The sequence below is a fragment of the Schistocerca gregaria genome, chromosome 3 (genome assembly GCF_023897955.1).
Source record: "Schistocerca gregaria isolate iqSchGreg1 chromosome 3, iqSchGreg1.2, whole genome shotgun sequence".
Taxonomy (NCBI): Eukaryota; Metazoa; Arthropoda; class Insecta; order Orthoptera; family Acrididae; genus Schistocerca; species Schistocerca gregaria.
Genome location: NC_064922.1, coordinates 135,535,858 through 135,559,454, shown reverse-complemented (window position 1 = coordinate 135,559,454; position 23,597 = coordinate 135,535,858). Strand labels below are relative to the sequence as shown.

Sequence of the window (23,597 nt, the reverse complement as noted above, 5' to 3'; positions counted from 1 at the left end):
CTGCATATTAAGAGAAGAATAAATTGTATATTTATGTTCAAATTTTTGTATATTTATGTTCAAATTTTTGGACTGATCCTTTAGTGGAGTTGCAGATTGACTAATAACTAAGTAGTATGCATCGGAAATTTAGACTTCTGCTAAATACAAAAGTGTTTTAACATTTGTGGGCTCTTGAAGACTTATTAGTAATAAGTAATGAAAGAACGACCGTATAAATTGTATGTGCGATATAATTAATATCATATTGTTTACTAAAGTGGTTGTTTACTAAAAATGAAAGTGAGACATTTTCAGTTCCCATATGAATTACTTATTTTATAGTTTTAGTAACAGCTGCAAATGTGAACTCGTGTAAGCAAAAAGAGTATTTTCATGTACTGAATGTAGTTTTGCTATGGAGACACCACAGAACTGCAAATGTGGAGGCCCTGCATGTAGATCTCACCAGTAGCTATCTGGCACCTTCGCACAACATTCTATGTACTATTTTACCTGTGGAATAAACACACTTGGTAACAGTAGTCGTGCTGTTTTGTACAATGTCTTTTTTACTAACATGTCTGCCAGCAGGAATACTGAAATTTGTTTTCAATCTGTACAGTGAGTGGAAGAGTGACAGCCGCTATCGTTCAGAGGCTATGCCACATATCAAGACATATGGCCGAGCATCACCAGACTGGACCAGCCTAGCCTGGTTTCATTTGAGCAGTGCCAACTTGTCAAAAGCAGCTTGGGGTATGGCCAGCAAAGGAAAGACATCTGGTTCTGGGCACTACATTATGTCCTATGAACTGGGTGTACTGTTCCTGCCACAATTACTGGTTAGTGCTGAATCACCTCTTTCGTTTCTTACAACCCCTCCTCCCTGCCCCCTCCCACACACACACACACACACACACACACACACACACACACAAACAGCTCCCCAGTGTTTACCTTAGGAGTACATATTCCAAGGTAAAAAAAAATTATTCCTAGCTTCCAAACTAGTAATTCATTATTTAGCATCTTGTCCCTCTTGCCTGCAAGAGGGAGGAACTAATAAGTTTCAAATGCTAGGAATAGATATTTTTTACTTTTAATATGTCCATTAGCAATGCTGTATTATTGCCCCTGACGGTGAGTACTGGTGATCCACTTGTGTCTTAGTGTAGCTCCATACAGCTCATATTTTTGAGGAAAGTTTTGAGAACAACTGCAGATTATCTGCTTCTCACGGAAATATGCTACAAAATAAATATGTGAAAGAGGGCTGGATTCATATCACAAAAGTTTGCCCTCTGCATCCAGTCCCCCCCCCCCAATCTGTATTGTTTTTTTGCTTTGGCATCTGTACATGTGAGTAATACGTGTGTGTGTGTGTGTGTGTGTGTGTGTGTGTGCGTGCGTGCGTGCGTGCGTGCGTGCGTGCGTGCGTACGCACATGCTTGAGTGGGCCAGTAAACAATTGATCGTGAAATTTAAAGATCACAAGCCAGCACAATTTTTGCCAGCTAGCATTTTACATAGTTCCAAAAGCAAGAACTGTTCCAAAATTTGATGACATGAATATTATTTCCTTTGTATACACTAACCATCTACTAACATCTAGATTACTGTGCTGTGTTATTTAAGTAAGTGCAACTACTTTAAATTTAATGTGGGAAGCACTTTCATTTTTTACTTCCATTTTCTGTTTTTCAACTTGACATGTCATATATCTTGTGCATAAAAGAAAAATAATACAAAAGGAATTTAAAAGATAGTTTCACAATTGAAAGGCTCAGAACAGTTCTGCATCCCACTAATAAATATATGAGTAGTGTATCTTCAGATGTACTGTCACTATCCTTTTTTTTCTTATTGTATCTTTCTAACATTCTGATATTTACTTTACAGATTGGGAAGTCAGAGTTTCGTGTTGGTAATACACTGGGGAATAGTTCAGCACCTTCATTTCCTCTACCATTCGATGTTCCACCTACACCATATGGCGAAAGAGATAAACCATGGGTTACTGAATATATGACTGTTAAATTTTAATATGTAATATTTTGTGTCAAGCACTAATGTATTGTCACATTTTGTATTAGTGCCTTTATGTGAAGCACAGTTGTAAAGAACATTAAAACATTAATTTCATAAAAGAAATGTCCAATATGTAATTTTCAAGAACACTAATAAAGATCTTGGGTTAATATGTTAGGCATTTTTACATTAGTATTCTTATTGTAGATTAAGGGGTAACTTTTATAAAATTTAATGTTTTTGCATTATGGTGTTCTGTGATCCTAAAAAATTTCTAACAGCTACAGAATTTAAGAATGCTACACATGAATGGGAGTAGTCTGATTCCTGTCTTGAGGTCAGATGGCACTTATACAAGATAACTGCATATAGTAGCGAGTGAGTGTCATCCTGTTTCTAGCCATAACAATTAGTGTATTTCATAGAATTGCACAGAATCTTAACTCGACAACATCAAGCTGTTCATTGTCTTTGCAGTCGTCTTTGCTCTGGCTTGGAACCACCAGTGCATATCTCACCAACATTGTAGTAAACTAACTGAATAACATGGATTTTATCTCCTGCTTAACCCATAGGTATATTGTTGCATTTTATGCACTACTGGTGTTCTGTACAGTTTCAGTATATTACAGTCCCCCTTAAAGACCACTAAACAGTTGTAATTTGAGGACAGGAAGGCTGAACAATGTATTGCTGCCTTACTTTGTGCCACTGTGCAAATGCAACTAGGAAATCAGTTTGTTTTTTTTATTTTGTGTTGATTTGGTGCATCCAAATTAAATGGCAGAAGTTATCCACAGTAACATTTCAGAATTTAAATTCATGTAACAGAGATTTGAGACGCACACTGACTCAAAGAGGCCACAAGACAAGTGATTGAACAGGCTGCTGCTGATGATGAAGATGAACATAAGTTTGTTGTCATATCTGCATGCCAAGAAGAACCTAACCAACCACAGGATAAGGATACTGCAAAAGGTACCCTTATAACTTAAAAAGCAAATGCCAGAACATTTACGTAGAGCGGAACTTGAGTAACCAGTTTATTCAGTACCTGTTAGGTTGCTGAAGAACACCATATGTAGCTCTTATGTCCTGTACAAGAAAATTTAAGGTAACCGGAGATATAACTTTGTTTCATCACTGCTTCATTTTAATAAGACTGAGATGTTTAAATAAGTTTTCATATATTTGCTAACAATTTATTTTCAGTATTTCAAATAAATGACAAAAACATCTTCAGATGAAGGTTTAAGTAAAATTGAAATCGTATTTAAAGTATACAAGAAGGTATCAAGAAATATTCATTAGTTGACATAATACAGTGCAAGAAAATAAGTGACAACAGTTCATTTAGTTTAAATTAAAACAAACATGCAAGCAAGATAGAAATATTCAGTTAGATTTGACAGAAAGTATTATATTTAATATTTGTGGAGATCTTTCTCAACATCACTTAATTTTTGCAATACAGAATCTTTAATAAGACAAGTGTCTCTCCTGTAGCGAGAGCATCTGTTTTTCACAGATACGTTTTTCCAGTAACAGTAGTGGCTGAATTTGCAAATACGCTGGGCATGGAGATAAGCTCTCATTGCATTTAAGGTATTGTGCTAAGCAGTACCACACTGTTCACACATGGTAGTTCCACTTTTGTAATCAGCAGCTCAAAAATACGGAAATGTTCAGAAAAAGATGTGTTCATCAAATTTTATTTTTGAGTGGTTGAAATATACTGAAGTGACATAGCAAGTACAAAAATGAAAGTACTGAGATACAAATGGATACAGAATTTTGAAGAATAAGAAAGCTTTGTTGAGAAATGTATCTTTCAAATTACTTTTCCTGTATTTTAAGAATCTGTCTAGTTAATCATGTCCTGAAAACAAGCAGCATAAAACTCTTCGGACTGGCATGATAATCAGTCAGGTTTCTCTTTATACAGCTGTGTCACTGGAAAAATGTTTGTCCAAGAAGCAATGATTAAAAAGACCAAACAGATGGCAATCACTTTGTGAAAGGACAATATTGTATTGATGATGTTTGAACATTTTTCCTATTTAAAAATTTAAAGCACCTCATTTGTCTAGTTAACAGCAGGAAAGAGTGCAATGTGATGAGCGATAGAAACACTCATTTGGTGTCGTGTCATTTTCACTTCCAGTGGATGGAGCTATGAAGTTTTTTGAAGATCTTATAGTAGGGGTTACGGTTTTCTTGTTAGAATGTAGTACAAGACCACAAATGTGACGCCATCTGTTGACTAAGAACGTTTTCCCCTTCAAAGGTAACTCTGGTTTGTTTTTGTTTTGGGCTAAATAATAGTGAACCCAAAATTCATCAACAGTGACAGTTTGGATTACAATACAATTTACCCTCATTTTGGCAGTAACTGACATGCTATAATACCACAAACATTCTGTGTATTTTATGTCCCTTCAATATAAAGAGACTGTGATCATGTTATATTTCCGACTTTTAGAAGTGTCATTCCATGTAAACAACTAAATGACCTGCTGTAGCGTCTAGCAATAAATCCCGAACCCCACGTATAAAACAGCTACAAGTGTCTGAGTACTTTACAAACGAGTTAATATGTTAAATATTTGCCTTTAAGCATGTAAGCAAGAAAAAGCTTAGCAAAGGATTTAAGACATGGTCGCTAACAGCACAATATCGCTTGCACCAATTCTCCTCGTCTCGTGACCACATCAGTTGGACCCTAGAAGACTGGAAAACCAACTGCTGGTCAGATGAGTCCCAATTTCAGTTGGTAAGAGCTGATGGCAGGGTTAGAATGTGGCACAGATCCCATGGACCCAAACTGCCAACAAGACACTGTGCAAGCTGATGAGCTGTGTTTACATGGAGTTGACTGAGTCCTCTGCACCAACTGAACCAATCATTGACTGGAAATGGTTATGTTCAGCTACCTGCAGACCATTCGCAGCCATTGGCAAGTATTTCTCTGGTCCCAATATCGTAACCCAGTTGACTTTCTATGGTAACATACCAATCATAGCATTCTTTAATAATTCTGTCACACACACTTTAATAGACGTGGGAAGTGCTGCAGATAGAATAGCTCCTGATACCTGTTGAGGTTTATCAGCAGTCAGATTTGAGTCACTCATACTGCCACATGCACTGCAAACAATGGTTAATTTGGTTTCCAGAAGACAGTCATAATATATGATTCAACAGTACATATTCTAAAATACGGATAACAGTAGAATTTGACAATAGTTGATGTAAGCTACTGATTTCTTGACAGGTTTACAAAAATGCCAAATTGTTTCCTAAAGCAGCTGGAACTTTTTGTGCATACTACTCGCGAAGTGAACACACTGTATTGAATAGCATAGTTTCTAAGCACAAAAAGAATGAAAAGATGTTGGAAGCATGAGTCTAAACAAAGAGTAATGAATGAAATGTATATGAATTGTCATTTCTAGCAAAAAATTCAATTATATCACAAAAAATTAATTGTATAGAGCATCTGGGTGAATGATTATGTCTAATAAGATACATGAAGAAATCAGAATTATTTTGTTTTGTAGATGAACAAAGCCCCCTTTCTTTCTGATAAACATCACCACTTTCTGTAAAGAGTCAGATGCTATGGAATATTTTATGTAAATAAAGAAGTTCAATAATGGGTGCATTGTGAGTCATGGACATGGTAAATACATTGTCGAAAGAAGTGTGTAATAGCAGTAACTCTTTATGTAGAAGACTAGGTAAGAAATACGTAAATTAAAAAAAATCTAAGATTAAACAGATGAACTCTGTGTTATTGTTATGAAGTATTTATGAAACTGGATGTTAACTGGCCAAGTTTCCACAGAAAACAATCAATTGTTGTACAAAAAAGACTGAACTAACAGGTTTTTCAATTAGTAGTCCTCTTTTGGCTTGAGATGGGTGTGGGCGAAGTAAAAGTGTTGTATTAATTCTCCAGGATATTTTGAATATAGTGACAGCAAAATTTGATACTTTTTTTGTATTATGTTACTCCTAACACCCAAATACAAAGAGCACATACTGCACAAACATAGCTATTCATTAGCAGAAATTGACAAATATTTCAGAATGGTATAAATAAGATGCAAGCAATGTTGATTAAATCACTTTTCTTGTTATGCGGGAAGAGAAGGGGCATTGGGGTACTGCAAGGGATATGTTCATCTCTCACATTTTAGTCCACTTTTCCTGTGAAAGATATTCACTTCTTGTGCCCTCATCAATGACTGCTGGTCCTTGTGAATTGACTCATCATACACATACATAAGGAACAGCCCAGCATCACCATTATGACCTCTACAACATTTCAAAGTTTCTGATGTGGTATCAACACCTAGGGTACTTCACATTAGAAATTTTCTTACTTATTCAATTATGAAAAATATAAATGCCAAATGCTACACAAACCTCCTGGATCAAAACCTGTGACAAAAGAAAAATATTCTTCTATCAAGAGAATGGAACTGCTCGAGAGAGAGACTTTTTTGCCAAAATGCAAACTGTTCACTTTTCTCTCATATCTCACTATTCTTTTTATAGCTCCTTTCATAAATAAACTGTTAGCTCCATCCTCTGAAAGGAAATAAGGATAGGCTAGGTAGATTTATACAGGAGGGGAGGTGTAGTCAGACGCCATGTTGATGGAGGAGCCACCTATTCTGAGGATGAGGGGAGACTAAGACCTTTGTCTGTGAATGAAATGGTCACGAATCTATTAGGAGACTGCAAGACTGGATGGAAACCATTTTGTATTTTAAATTCTATAGTTTCAATTGCCTTTGATGCCACCCTGTTGATTGCTAATTCTTGCACCTTTACACGCAGTTGACATTCCATTACCAAGAGGTACTCAGAAATAAACATAACGACATCAGTTCCATATTTGAAATTCCTGATACTACATATCACTGCAAAACCTAATTACCAACTTATTTATATTCGAAAATATGAATGTCCATATTATATCATTGGACTGATTAAAAAAAAAATTACTCACCAAGCAGTGGCAGGGGGAAAACACACGAAAGTTTGAAAGCCAGTGGCTGTTGCTTCTGGCAAAAGGGTTGAAGAGGAAGGAAGAGGGATGACGGTAAAGGTCTGGCGAAGTTTAGGAAATGGGTACAGTTACAGAAAATCTGCCCAGGATCTCAGGTCTGGGGAGACTTTATAGGCAAGGTGAGAAGGAAAGACTGATTGTGACTCTTCAAGCTTTCCCAGCAGATATGTTGTAAATAGTTTTCATGGGTTTGCCGCCGGGTGACATGGCGCAAATTCCATAATATTTCCTCAGAGCAACTGTCTGGCATCTTCAGGTGGTTCAACCTTGCTGATCGCTAAGCACAACTGACGGTATCCACATGTCGATACCCCATTTCTAGAATGTGCAGGTGCGGATATCATGCATGCGCAATGATTTGCAGATAGATGGTGCCACATTCAAACTTATTTCATGACCAATATTTTGAACAAGTGGACAGCATCATAATGGGAAGCCCTATGTCTCCTGTTGAGGACAATTATTATTTTACTGTGGACTTTGAAGAAAAAGCAAGTTCTCACTCTCAGTCCCTCTTGTTTCCTGCAGTATGTGGATGATACGTTTGTGGTGTGACCATATGAACTTGATACCCAACCTACGTTTCTTCAGCATCTGAATTCACTCAATCCAAATATAAACTTCACAAACAATGATGTTTTGGTACAAAGAAAAGCAGATGTAACCTTGGGACACAGCGTCTACTGCAAGCCATTGCATACAGACGTGCAGGCCACAAGCTGCCATTATTCTGCACAATGTAAGTTAGTTTTTAGAGAACAAGTGGAATCTGATCCTGAAAACCTGTCAAGTGAAATACAACATTTGAAGACAGTGTTCCAACAGAATGGTTATTCTGAGAGACAGATATGTAATACATTCAGACTCCAGTGAGTTCAATCTATTGAGCAGAATGAAGATATGAAGACACCTATCACTTTGGCCTTTTTGCCGTATTTTGGCACCATGTCATCAAGAATCGGAAGAGTCCTCAGAAGATACGACATTAAGTCTGTCTTTCAACCATAAGCAAAACAGAGAAACCTGTTGGGATAGGTTAAGGATGATCTTGGCCTGAGGAAATGTGCTGTGTACAAGATTCATTGTCAATGTGGGGCAGCATGTATAGGCCAGGCACATCGCACAATACAAGGACGCTGTGATGAACACCAGTGTCATACACGCCTTCATCAACAGGAGGAGTCGGCAATTGTGGAACACTGTCTCAATACAGGCCATGGCATGATTTATGAAAAGACGGAAGTTTTATCCCCGGCATCATCTTTCTGGGATTGTATCATTAAGGAAGCAATAAATATCCATACAGCCAATAATCTCATCAACAGGGATGTGGGATTTCAACTGAGCATAGCTTGGAACCCTGCATTGGCTGCTATTAAATCATGACCAGAAATTAAGATTTTTCGATAACAGATCCGTGATAACATTGGTCTAGTACAGTTTTTAGAGTGTAACTTCTGGTTGCACTGTTAGTAAACACATATTACAGTACAGTGCAGCGGAGGAGAGCCACTCTGCAATTTTCAGCAGGAGAGCCACTCTACGATTTTTGGCAGAGGGCGTATGAATATGATGCATATCATTGCGCATGTGTGATTTCTGCACTTGCGCAATCTTTACGCGCGTTCTAGAAATGGGGTGTCCCGCGTGCGGATACTGTCAATCGTACCTAGCCACCAGCAAGGTTAAACCACCTAAAGATGTCGGAAAGTTGCTCTGAGGAAATACTGTGGAAAGACTGATGGTTGGGGACTGCACCGGATGAGATTTGAAAACCTCAGAGAACAGGTTAGGATCATATTGTAGGGACCTACACAATCGTAACCTGTCCTCTGTAGAACTCCAGGCTCTTCATTCCCTAAAATTGATGACTCCATCATCATCCTCCTACCAGACAAGGGATCTATCACTGCGGTACTTGGCCGATGGGAGTACGTAAACAAGGGTCTACACCAGCTTTCTGATACTTTACATACTGCATCTGCCATTAAGATCCCATCTCTGTGATACAAACTGACCTGCAGTCTGTCCTTAAAGCTCGGGCCCCTAACTAGGATTAACACCTCAGTCCACAGAACTTCCTATCCCACCAAAACCATACACTCCCACCTCTTTTCTTCCTACAGCCCACAAACACAATCACCCTGGTTGTCCCATAGTTCCTGGCTTCAAAGCACCAACTGAAAGTACATTTGCCTTGGTTGATCAACACCAGCAACCTCCAGTACCAAGACTACCCTCGTATATTAAAGAAACCCACCATTTCCTAGATGGTCTTAAATCCTTGCCCAGCCCACTCTCACCACACAGCTTGCTTGTCACCATTATACCACCTCTCTCTATACCAATTTTATTCACGTACATCACCTGTCTGCTGCTGAACATTACCTCAACCACCATCCATCTGATTCCAAACTATGATGTCCTTCTTGCTTACCTTAATCAACATCTATATTTACATTATTACTGTGCAATTCACAATTAACTGCCTGGCAGAGGGTTCATCAAACCACTTTCAAGTTACTTCTCTCCCACTCCACTCTCAATCAGTGCACGGGAAAAATGAACACTCAAATCTTTTCATATGAGCTCTGATTTCCCCCATTCTATGATGATGATCATTTCTTCCTCTGTAGGTTGGTGCCAACAAAATATTTTTGCATTATGAGGACAAAGTTGATGATTCAAATTTCATGAGAAGGTCCAGCTGTAATGAAAAAGTCTTTGGTTTAATGTATGCCACTCCAATTTGTGTAGCATGTAACTTTATATTTACGAACAAATGTCTTACCTTTGAGGCGTAGACATACAAACAAACTGGGGGGACAGTCACGGGAACCAGAATGGCTCTTTCCTTTACCAGCCTTTTCATGGGTCACTTAGAGGGGGGACCCATTAGCCTTCAACCCCAGGTTTGATTTTGATACATTGCTCACATCTTTACCATATGAACTTGGGCAAGGTCACCTGTTAAAAAAAATGGAATCTCTACATATATTCTCCCAATTAAATTTCACATGGTCCTATGCTGACATTCTCACCAAAGGTCAGCTATACCTTCAGTTAACACGAAACCCACTAACAAGCAACAGTACTCTCCATGTCAAACGTCCCTTCCCATCAGCCTTAGTATTCTAGGCAAATGTATTTTTTTCAGATGCAGACCCTTTGCAGTAACACACCACCATTCTCATCTCAGCCTTCACTGGATGTAATAACCACACTATCCTAGTTCAAAAGGAGATTTCCCTGCCGCAGCCAATCCTGGTACTGCTTATCCCTCTAAAAAGAACTAGGGAATATACTTCTAGTCACTCATTACTATCCTAATCTGTAATGTATTAATCAGCCACTTCAACAAGGTTATGACTTCCTAAAATCATGCCCTGAAATGAGGTCCATTCTGTCCACCACACCCACAATAACTTTTTGTCATTCCCCCAATCTCAAAAATAGCCTGGCCAGATCCTATGCTCCTGCCATTAACACCTCTCTGACCTGGGATTCTGGCAACTTTGTAATTGTTCTATTCCTAAACCTCACCAGTCCTTTTTCTTCATCCAGATGACAGACAGAGGAGACCATGGCTCTGAAAGCTTGCACATTTCCTTAACTTTCATGTGTTTTCATGCTGCTGCTTGATGAATAGATTATTTATCTATCGAGTTTATATTTTCCAGTACTGATTATTTTTGTTGTCCAATACGCTTGCGAGAGAATGAGTCACTACCTGTAACATACGTGAAGCAACCAACTCAAGACAGGATGCCCTCACTGGGTTTGGCATCCACTTATTCAATATAAACAGTTGTTGTAACAGATTTTTCTGTTTGATGTTGTATGACTACAACAGTCTAAGAATTATTATATGCACCTCAGCTTACTGAACATTTACAGCTTTGGTGAGAAGTTTGTATTACCTTTTAAATAAAATACATTAAAGATTTCCTTTACTTTCCCACATCCATGTGAAATATTTCATTTGATGTCTATAGAAGGTACATTAGCATATCTTTTCAATGTAAAAATTAACTGTATGTAATTGTTTTCACAAGGTCCACATTCTTGACAATCTCCTCACTACGAGTCGATGGAACAAAAAGTACACATAGATAATATTATGTTGCAGAGTGGAACACGAGATTTCAATCAGGAAAACAGAAATTATGTTTGCATACTTTTTATACTGCAAAAAAATGAATCATTTTATATCATCATCATGACTTGGACATCCATTACCATTTTCTGCTATTTAAAAGAGAGAGAGCCAGCCAGCCTTACTGAGTGTGACTAATACACACTACAAATTGACAATGAGACAACACCAAGATTAATCACTAATATATTCCAAGTTTTTGAACTGTGTGTCAGCACATAGAGCTTTTTACCTAAACACAGCATATTCTAACTGACCAAAACAGTCACAAGTTATGTACAATTTTGCTCAACTTGCATTCTGTGACTTTTTATTGTATGTTGTAGATATAGCACTTCTGGTACAGCTAAGCACATATAAGGGCAATCAAAGAATCATGGAAACAGTGCATTTTTACAAGGCACTGTTCAAATATCCAACTTCTTAAATTATTATAGTGTGTGCAGAGGCCAAGGGAAAACATTGCTCTTATCTGCTATCAAATTTTAAACATTTGTCAGTGCTCAGGTGTTCAATACACAAAGAAAAGTATTTTCTTGCATTTATTTTCGCTATGTTTATTAACAAAGGTATTTTTCACAACCCTGTCCAAATGTTCATCATTATAGACAACATCCTTACACAAATGGCAGTCATTCTCATCACAGGCAAAAAATCATAAATTTCTTTCAACTTCAACTATGTTTAGAAGCACAGAATACAATACAGGGTGAGAAAAAAGAAGGTGAAATCAAATTCAGTAATAACTCAGCAAAATGTAGTTCTTTTTTGTACTTCTTAAGAAATGTTTGGCACTGTAACCTGTAACACATAAAAAACACATATTTGTTTCATCAGATACAAGGAGTTATAGCTTATGAGATTTCTAACTGAATCTGAAATACTTGTAATAACTGCAAAATTAATGTGTACTATACAAATGTTTAGTAAATGTATAAGGAGATAAGGACAACTCAAAGTATGCTGAAATACAGATGTAGGTCAAACCAAGGCATCTGCAATAATTTCAATGAAATATCTAGAAAGCATGAGAAAGACATTTCTTCTCAGTAGTAGGCTACCCTAATAAGTATCATTCAGAAACTTTAAATTTTGCTGGGTTCAGGTATCATACTTGGGCAATGTGTGTGGTTCCTCTATTTTATACAGTCGCAACTACTTCGGAGAATTATACTGACTTAAGTATTGCATAAAAGCTAAACAACACTGTACAAAGTCTAGATGACAGGTATTTTCAAACAGAAAGGTGACTTAACAAAACAGTTTACATAGTTTTTAATCAGTTTTCTAAAGTTAAATCAACTACAGGCTCAAAACAGTTTAATGTTAGTCACAGTCAAATAAAAGTTTGTTAACTGAAACTTCCATGAAAATAAAATTATGATCACACTATACAAACAAAAACTACATTTGGCAATTGTGCATCTCTTCTCAGTTGCTGTTAATAAAAACATTATGTCACTGTTGACAATGCCTTGGATTGACTTAATCTTTGTAAGTCTGGGATCCCTAGGTCATAGCTAACATACATCACAAAATCTTCAAGAAACAAAGTGTATATGATGTGAGTATTCTGAGCCCTTGTGATTACACTACGCAAAGGTGCAATAGCAGCCTTGGTGTCTTTATCATTAATTTCTGTATGTTGCTTAATAGTGCTTTATGTGAGTACTGTAAAATTTCAGCTATACATTAAATATTTACATGTTTGTTATATCTGCAGGTCACTTTTAAAATGATAGTTGGTCCATACAAAGAACAAAATGCAAATGTCACTGTCTGAGTTAAGTTGCCAGTACTGTGTAGGGAAAATGGCACTTCCTTGCCCCATGTCTCCCTTCAGCAGTAATGCACAGGGTGAAGTTAATAACATGCCCTGTGATGTCACTCTCCAACAGGGTTAATGCAAACACATAAATAAATTAAAGTAATATGTTTTCTTATGCTTCTAGCAAAGGGCTGCAAATTGTTTACTTAATTACGAAAAAATAAGAGAAAATTATGACAACAAAAACAAATTTACCTCCTCTTTCCATAAAGATCAGATCATTAAATGTGAGCAATAAATGCCACAAATACATTAAGAACAAAACAGCTGTATACATACAGAAGTAAAATGGAAAGATATTTCAAAGGCAACTGAAGAAAATGTTTCAAGTTCCCAAAACCCCACATGAGCTAATTTGCTCTGTTTGCCACTGTTACACTTTGCAGTTTTATTCTATGCTACACTGTGTACCACTGAAACATACATGTAATTTTCATTTTTCTTTCATTAACTAAGTCTTCAACTGCAACTAAGATTTTATTGGTCATGGTGATTCATCATCATAATTTTATTTTTAGATGTTTTGGGACTGGGATCAGTCATCATCTACATCCTAACACAAAATTACCACTGGACATCAGTCACTCATACAGGCTGCCCACCTTACATGATTTATTAGTGAGCTGTAATGCTACCCATAGGGAGTACCATCAATGGTGATAATGCAAATCACAGCTGTTTGACAGCTTGCAGCACACAATGGTTTTGAGCACATTTTGTTATCTTCACTGAGAGCATATTGTGAAAATGACTTGACTCCATGCATTATCCAATTGCAAGTGCTATCTCAGCTAATGATGTTTGCCATCCCACATCAAATCAAGTCTACTTTTCCTGAGCACTGATGTCTATCAGACATTCACTGGAATATGATTCAACAATAATTTTGGTTTCAGCAACACAGCTTAGGGCCCCCATTATTCAAGAATCCACAGAGATGCCCACCTGAACCCTGATAGTGGCTACAGGTTTGGGTAATGTATGTAAGTCAGACTTTTCCACAATCTGCCATTAGTGAAAATAACAGGATATGCCTGAGGCCGCAACATGTCAAAACCCACCAAACAACAACAGGTTCACCATCAAGGGCACTACCTATGAGTAGTGCAGTCTTGTTACCACATATCTGATGCATGCACAAAACGCACACAGTTCAGCAATGTATAACATGAGGTGGGAAGCCTGGCTCCCAGGTATGAACACCCTTGCATGATGACACTACCAACAGCTATTACACTCTGTACAAAACATTATTAGTACTGGATGAACTTGTGATGCTAATGAACTGTTGAAGAAAGGCCATCACAAAACAATTATTAAACACCATGAACAACAAAAATAGTTCCTATGCTCAAACTGTGCGTGTCAACTCTGTGACCACTAATGTTTACTCATATAACACAGTAAATTATGATATGCATCAATGCATGTTTTCCTTCCAATTAATCATAGTTCCCCATAACTCTGATCCTGTCATGATTCAAGATGTCAGTATCAAATTATATTGTTGTGTAGACCTGTACAATTGTTGTCTGCATTTGGAAGTGAGATAGTTGCTGAACTCCATGAAATTACTATATCATCACAGTTGGAAATTGTCATCTGCTGTTGAACTCTCTTGGGCAATTAACATGCTTTTAATTTTGTTGCAAACCTTTGTGTGACCATAAATGGGTAAGGAAATTTACATAATACAATCTCATTCTGATTATTTAGTAATTATCTCTGACAGATATTTGTAATACATTTGCATTACACAATATTTTATAAGAAATTTAAATTTGAGATGAAAATATGGCCCAAAATTTCCATCTACAGACTGTTCATGTTAAATCATTTTACACTGCTGGTACAGTATTTAAATACCTGATATTACAATAGCTCTTTTAAACACAAACTGTAGGTTATACTGATACTGCAGTAAATAATGAACATCAAAAGAGAATATGTGGGAGTCCATATCACCCTTATGCCACGGATACAATGGACTTTATGTTTATGAGAAGTAATCGACAGAGGCAAAAAAAAAAAGGAGTAGAAACTGTGGATTTGGCCTAAAGAAAGGCATCTTCTTTAGGTACAATGAATCTGATATAATTTGCATAATCCATCCCACCCCCTCCAGTTAAGTGGTCCAACAAAAGAGAATTCTATTCTGTAAAAGAATGCAAAGGCGTGCAGGGCCAATGGACAACAAAATACCATCATAAATCTTCGTCTTTAAGATGGGCATGCTGCAGCAGAGAAGGTCAGATCAAACAATCTGTAAAGAAGAGCATGCAACGAACAATGTGAGTCAACCATTGGACAATCAAAACTAAGCTCCATGTGATATCTTTACCCAATGATGATGATGGTGAGGTCCCATACTCCAAGGAGAACAGGGGAAGGTGCTGGAGACCCACACCGCCATACTCGGCAAGGTCCTAGAGGAGGTGGTTTGCCATTGCCTTCCTCTGACCAAAATGGGGACAAATGATGACAATGCAGACGACACAACACCCAGTCATCTCGAGGCAGGAAAAATTCCTGACCCCGCCAGGAATTGAACCCGGGGCCCCGTGAATGGGAAGCGAGAACACTACCATAACATCTAGTCTATGGAACACACAAGTAATGTGTAATGTCACTAATTACTAACATATCACTCGTACATAAACTGCACATAAGTTAAAGATCTGGTTCCATCTGTCCTTCCTACATACAGTACCAAAGATTTGCACAATACACATTGCAATGAATTACAATTTAAGTTTTTACTGCTTAACTTTCTCTTGTAAAATTAAGATACAGTGTCACAACCATGAAATATAGCTGCTGCATCTCAAAATAAAAATATGACCAATAGCAAAAATTTTTTAGTATAATGAAACTCTGCAACAGCCATGTGACTGAGATTTTATTTTATTTTGAAGGCTACCAGTTTCGCCATTCCACTATGCCATCTTCAGGCCCCATATGCATTACTCCAAATAAACAATAATGTCATATAGTGCCATAAAACCCTCGATGTCATGAATTCGATCATTTTACTTGTGCTTCAGTCGAAGGCTTGATAGGAAGTCTTCAAATGAAGCACTACTGAAATGACTGAATTCATAGTGTCCAGGGCTTTGTATCACTACATGATGTTACTGCTACTTGGAATGATGCATATGGGGCCTGAAGGTGGCACAGCGGAATGCCGAAAATGGTAGCCCTCAAAACAAAATAGAATAACATCTCAGTTACATGGCTGTTGAAGAGTTTCATTGAAATTGGCAATTACTTAACCAGCCAATGTCCCCTATCCATGGTGGATCAACAGAGACTAGCAATAAAAGTTGCATTATCCAAAAGTAATGACTGAATGGTTACCATACAATAAAATGTCCAAGGTATTGCGAATGTCAAATGTCAGTTGAAGGTAATGCAGCTGATGAACTACAAGCTACTTAATTCATGTAATTCAAGGCAACAATATGACTGCTCTACAAAATGAAAGTTAGTCTCCATTAACCGAATGCAATTTCAACATCATAAACACTTTTTATTTTTCTTTCACTCTCATCTGTATCAGTTATCACATTTCATTAATTATCTCTGTCTCTAGTTCTAATAATCACTCACACTGTTAAGACTTTAAAACAATCTGCTGCTAATCCTTGCATTTGGTTAGTTGATTCTCTCACTTGCACCTTATTCTACCCAGGTATCAACAGTGCCATAATGTTTCTCAGTTGCATTAAATCAATACTACATTCTATTGGTTCCAGGTAGTTCAGTACTACATGTATTAAACAAGATTAACTGATATGAGATCTTTAATACTGTATGGTGGTTATTATTAAAAATGTGAGAAGAGGGGACACTCCCAGTTACGTTAAATTACTGATCTTCTTCTTCCACAGGAAATGGTTTACTCTAGACCCAAAGACTGGTGACCATTAAAAAGGAGGAAAAAATACTGTAAAGTCAACCCTGGTTTAGTTTATTTCTATATTCAGCATGCAGATAGTTAGTGTAGCTGCACAGAACTTCTCTAAAACACAATATAAAAATAATTTACAAAATCACAATTAAGTACTGAGGTGCAGTGTCTGTGAGAAGTTCATCACAACCTTGTAATTAATGACAAAGCATCATCTACAGCAACACTAATCTATCACAATACTCCATCAAGTGGACACATCTCATCTAATACTGACTGAACAAAGGATAGCACAACCTGTTAGCTAAGCAGACATTAGTACTGAAGTTATTTTACAGCAGGTTATCTGTATGTCACATGGATATGGCACTACGCCGCACAGCAGCACTCAATAGCGGGTTTGGATCTGGTTCCTCTGTAATAACATTCACCTTTACCCATTCACGGTTTGCGCTAGATTTCCGTAGCGCATCTATGACCGCTTGCACATACAAACCATCTTCAAATGTTGCTGCCAGTGCAACGGGTTCCTTCACCCATCCACTCTTGTCTTCAACAGGCAGAAATGCTTCTCTAAGAGCACTAATCATCTTAAATAATCCTTTCATGTATGGCCGTGGAATCACACTTATTGCAGCAGCATTAATAGATCCTCCACGCTGCAAATCTTCCACGTCCAAATATATGACTTCTTCCTTAGCTGCACCAGATTTGTACCCATACAAGTCTCCACCACGCACCATTAAATGTCCTTCACGCCCACAGACTAAAACTTCCTGGCTAAACGTTCCTGGAAGATGATTGTTAAGTGTTGCAGTGACAAGTGTGCCACCACTCATCTCCATCTGAAAGGCACAGAAGTCTGGACTTGAAATCTGCCTTATGCCACGCACATAATCTGTGTTCTTCGTGAAAGTTCGAACAAGGCCATGGACACGTGAAGCCCTCTGACCAGTCAGATGAGACACAAGGTCAATTACGTGGCTACCCACAAGAGTTAATATACCTCCACCCATTGTATCATCACATAACCAATCATAACCATCGTGAAGAAGGCTTCCCATCTGCACACGTACGTCGCAGACGGTTATTTCATTCTCACTGCCTAGGTACCCATCAGCAATAGCTCTCTTCATCTGGGAAAATGCGGGAAGAAATCTTAAGCTGTGGTTAACAATGGAAATAAGCGACGGATAATACTGTGCTGCTCGTACCATCTTCAATGCTTCGCTCTGACATAGCCCGGTTGGTTTGTCACATAGCACATGTTTCCCAATACCCAGAGCTTTAACAGCAATCTGTGCATGAAGGTTTGGTGAACACATAATAAATATAAGATCAACGTCCTTTCGCAGCAGCACATCATCGATTTTGTTAGTGTAAAACGGTATCTCAAGTTCCTTAGATACTTCTTCAGCAGCAGTGAGTGTTCGACCCCATATTGCTTCTATCTTGAAGCCCTTTTCTCTCAAAAATGGAACAATAACTCGCACAACGTTACCCGTTCCAAATACTCCAATACCGGGCAACATCTTCCAAGCAAGTACACTTCATCAGTCTTCCTCTCAAGTTGCGCGAAACATTGACGGACTCATGTTTTACTGTATTTATGGCAGGATTCTTCTTGCACTCACAATCGTAACTTCCCGAACTAAACAATTAACACTTTGACAGATCATGAACAAGTCAATAAACAAACATCTCAGAGATTCTAAGTAACATAGTTCGCGTAAAAACAAAGTACGAGCAACTGTTCAGCAATGAAACATTAAAAAATATTTCTTCTTGTATGAATTTGATAGTGATTTATTAATCTGATAATAATCAGAAAGTATTTGACCAGATTTTACAATTTATATAAACCACGAAGTCCAACTTCAACAAATGACGTAACATTCTTATACGCTAACCTCGTATTTCCCCAAAATTTTCGAAATGAGTATCTACGAAGCTTCACCAACTACCAACGGGAGAAAATTAAGAATAAACAGAAACAGCGAATGTTTTCCATCAACTGAGAAAAAACACGTCTAAGAAATGAACTGATTAATTGAAGAAATGTTAACATTTAATGCCCCCATGAACATTGTGGTCATTACATGGCCTAGCTTGGGTCGGGTACAACGGAACAGAGCAGATATTTGATTATGCCCTTTCCAAAGGAATCTCCATGACTTCCTTTGAAGTTATTTGATTCTTTCATTCATGTATTTAACTCACTGTCTGTTACGCCAGGGTATATTCACGCCGTCTGTCACGTCACATTACGTCAATTCGCTTACCCTATCTGGGTAGAAAGCATTGACTGTCTTGTCTCACAGTGGGATAAACCTGTTAACAGTCATGGCAAATATTTTTGCAATTAAAAACAGTTAACTTAGCTGTTTTCCATGTGTCTTGTTTTCATTTGAATGATTCTTATAGCCCTATGGCAGCTGCTCAAACAAACCTCGGTTAACCTACTGTTCACAAAACTTAGTTCATTATGACATCATAAGCAATGATCGAATAACATAGGAACTTGTGTCGATTTCCATTAGCATCTGATGTGAGGTGCTTAGGAGATGCCATTCTGAATACTTTAGTTGATAGTTTTCGCATCGTAATTTGTATACTATGAAACTATGCCATTCGTGGCAATGGCACAGTAAAGATTTATAAAAACAAGTCGTTCTTCATACAATTTGTTATAATAATAGTCATGTGAATTATCAGCGGTTAAAGATATCATGAGATCTAAGTTATAGAACAAAATTTTCAATTGCGAAAGTTCATTGTGATGTAGTGGTTATGAGTATGAAGTTATGAAGTGTAAAGTAGCGGAGGTCAGTCCTGCCATTATCAATTTTTTTTCATCTTCACATTTCTAAAAGATATGTATGGGACATCCTTATTAATTTCACATAAGTATGTTGTGCAATATTCTATGTTATACACATCTCTTGGCAGTGAACCGTCAATAATTTACAAACTAGGCATGAAATGTGAAAATGCGGGTAAGTATTCAAAATATGCCGATCATCTGGTGACACAAACTACGCCAAAAATAAAAAGAACGGGAACGACTGACACATTTGAAAAAGAATTAAGAGATAACTTAGTCTCAACTATCTATAATGTATAAAGGAAGACTAAGGCTCTAGTTCTTATAGAACACTTCATTTCCAGGCAATAATGCTTTCATTTAAGTATATCATTAATACCGAAATGTTTTCGAGAGATCCTCAGTGCGCTGGTCGTTTGAAACAGCAATGGCTACCCACTGTTTCCAATTACAGGCCAGTTCCTGAAAAATAACCTTATGCTGTTGATTTATGTTAATGAACACGATTATATGTACAAAAAACCTAAATCAGGATAGTTTTACAGAACAATTCCAACCTCCTGACACATTTCAGCCTAGTGAAAAGGGTCTCAACAGCCTACTCCTTTAAGGAAATGTCGCAAAATTGGTCTTTATATCCAATGCTGAAATCCTTAACACCCTCTTTCATTATGTTCTAATACTCAGTCACGACGAAATGAGAACAAAGAAAAGCAAAACGAAATAAGTGATACAAAAGCACAGTGCAAAATGTATGCCATGTGTGAGAGAGGTTCACATTAAAAGATCACGAAAGTAGATAGCCACTCCTGTAGTCTTTGATACTGTATGTAACGTCAAATTGCTATCATGTGTGCATGAGGTGGGGAAAATGAGATGTACAGGCGCTGTGGCATGTATCATGGCATATGATCCTGCAGGTCTCATGACTCACAGCATAGAGCGAGTTATTATTTCAAACCTGTATAATAATTCGTAATTCTGCACCAAAACACATGCAAACTCTCGATAACACACGAAAAACTTCAGTGAATACCTTTTCATTGGCATATTTGTTTCCTATGGGCCTTGGACAAAGCTGAGGATTCATAAAATATGTCGAGCAAAGCAACTAGCGACAATTCATATGGGACAATAGGTGTTTAAATACAGTTGTGAAAACTATTAAAACATAAAACTTAATGAAAAGTCCAATGTTCCAGTGTGCCTGTTTTTACTTTTAAGTCGATTAAGAGTCCCACGCAACCTGTGTCGCAACTTTGAAGTTGTATCTTCTGCTGTATATAAAAGCTTTCTCATATAGTATAGGGAATTATTACAAAATTCTGCAGAGTAACAGTAGGAACAGCTAGGCAAAGCTCCAGTCCTCCTCAACTGATAGAAACCATAATAGATTATGACTGTCCAGTCTGTGTTAAAACTTAAAGCGTCATCATTTTACTGAATAAAATGTGTGGGCTTCTGTCAAGCAACAAACTATGTCGTTCATAAATGATGTAAGGTGTCAGGCAAATCCAACACCTTACATGAACACCCTGATATGATAAGCAAATCCAGTAGTATGTCACATAGCTCCGGATAAATCGTGACATTAAATTAACCAAAGTAATACGAGTAACGAGTGAGCAAATGAAATACCACAGACTAACACAAGAATGCCTAAATGCATGTCGTACCTTCCCACCGTGAGGCAGATGCAGTTCCGAGGGGAGAAACGAGGACAGAAGCCGAGAGCAGAACCGTGTTAAGCTAGAAGGCCCTACGATAAGGGAGGGGCTGGGCATCTACGCCGCGAGCCTACCTGTACGACTATACAACCCGCACGTTTTAGCGTGGGGCTTTTTCGCGTCTCAGGTATGTCAAGGACAACCCCCAGCCCATGTTAAAAGCTAGAGCCCTCCGGAAAAGCAGTATAGATCTTACGATAACATAAAAAGGGCCACTACCACCCGCAAGTTTTAGCGTGAGACTTTTTCGCGTGTCTGTTACATTAGGACAATCCTCCAGCCCATGTTAAAAGATAGAGCCCTCCAGAAGAACAGTATAGATCTCACGATAACGCTAAAAAGACCACACCACCCGCACGTTTTAGCGTGAGACTTTTTAGCGTCTCTGTTACGTTGCAAACTTTAAAAAACATTGCCCCACCACGAAAAGTATAACGTTTCTCATTGGATAGACAGAATTTTTGTAGGCGGAGCTTAAGGTTAACATTGAGACCCTGATTGGTCAGATGAAAACATAGCCAGATAGTTTTTTTAAACCAACTTCGGTAAATTGTAGTAAGGAAGTTAAGAGGAGAGTTGGTTCCGAGACGGCGAGCTGGATGGCTGCTGCGCCGGCCGCTGCCGCCCTGACGCTGCCTAAACACCGACAAGGTAATGAACGCACGCGATGCCGCATTTTTGAGCGCATAAGGCTTCACTCAGAACTACAGAAGTCTCATCTGTTACACCCCCTTTTTTGCGTAATACTAGTGTCGATCGTTAATTAAAACTCATGGTGTTCACATTTGCCACTTGAAGTAAAGATCTGAAACGCGATGATTTTTCTTTTCTATAGTTATTGAGAAGCCACATCAGCCACTGTAATTTACGACAAGTTAGATAGGTAATTAAAGATAATTGAGGGTCACTGTAGACCATTTTGATAGTTTTTTTCCTTTGTGAAACTTAAATTTAACCTAGATTATAGATGTGATATGGCATAGGTCATCCTTCGATCGATTGTAGAACTTGGAAACCCATTCAGGGAATATTCGTTCACATTTTTGTTGAACGCAGTTGGTTTTTACCATCCTGTATTAAAACATTTCCTTATATCAATAGTGCAATTTATAAACGATGTTTTGTGATTAGAATAAATTTCCAATGGTAAACTTAACTGCTTTTTCGACGTTATTTTACCAGCTAACTAAAAATAGGAAAGCCTTGAACCCTTTCCACTAAATTTAATTAGTATTAAGATTCTTTTACAGGGAGTGCAGTGGAGCTGACGCTGAGATAATTTAGTATTTGGTTATATCATCGCTAGTCTCACTGAACTCTTCTGAATTCTACATGTCATGTGTGGTCTGGCGTCTCCTTACCAGCAACAGGTCCCAGGTTCAAACTAAGTAATTCCCTAAAAAACACGCTCAGAGCGTCGTTGCGCGAAAGTGGTAGGGAGACACGATATAGTACAAACAGACACCACCATGAATGTTTAGAATGATATCCAGGAAAGTATTTTATCTGAAAGCCAACATACTTAAGTGTGTCTATCAGCAACATAATAGTAGTCATAGCAACTGTCAATGCAAGCTACGAGTCTTCATTGAGTTGCCGGGGCATGTGTGATGGCTGCCGTATGGGTACCCAGGTTTTTACTAAATTGTGTTCCTTGGTGTTTACAAGGCCTTTGTAATGATTATATGTATTAAATATACACTCACTCCATCTTTAGGCCACGAGTGGCATACTGGAACCATCCGACCGCCATGTCATCCTCAGTGGAGGTTGCAGATAGGAGGGGCGTGGGGTCATCACACTGCTTTCCCGGTCGTTACGATGGTATTCTTGACCGAAGCCTCTACTATTCGGTCGAGTAGCTCCTCAATTGGCATCACGAGACTGAGCGCATCCCAAAAAATGGCAACAGCACATGCCGGCCTGGATGGTCTCCCATCCCAGCGCCGACCACGCCTGACGGCACTTAATTTGATCTCAAGGGAACCGGTGTATCCACTGCGGCAAGGCTGCAGTGTTTTTATTTATAGTTATAGTTATGGCGAAAAACATAATGTGACAA

At 38.0% G+C, this 23,597-nt stretch overlaps 2 protein-coding genes across 2 annotated transcripts in view; one reads left to right on the top strand and one right to left on the bottom strand.

The window, feature by feature from the left end:
* Positions 1–2,187, top strand: part of LOC126356068 (probable tyrosyl-DNA phosphodiesterase) — a 141,230-nt gene extending 139,043 nt beyond the window's left edge. Inside the window, exons 10-11 of the mRNA XM_050006767.1 lie at positions 605–824; positions 1,882–2,187. Coding sequence (XP_049862724.1) covers positions 605–824; positions 1,882–2,025 — 364 coding nt within the window. The 3' untranslated portion in view covers positions 2,026–2,187. The remainder of the gene's footprint in view (positions 1–604; positions 825–1,881) is intronic.
* Positions 2,188–11,775: 9,588 nt separating this feature from the next.
* LOC126356070 (glucose-fructose oxidoreductase domain-containing protein 1) lies at positions 11,776–18,715 on the bottom strand. Its single transcript, XM_050006773.1, has 2 exons — positions 17,416–18,715; positions 11,776–12,047 (listed from the first exon to the last, which is right to left on the bottom strand). Exons 1-2 carry the CDS (start codon positions 18,514–18,516, stop codon positions 12,024–12,026), a joined length of 1,125 nt encoding a protein of 374 aa, XP_049862730.1. The 5' UTR covers positions 18,517–18,715; the 3' UTR covers positions 11,776–12,023.
* Positions 18,716–23,597: the final 4,882 nt, after the last annotated feature.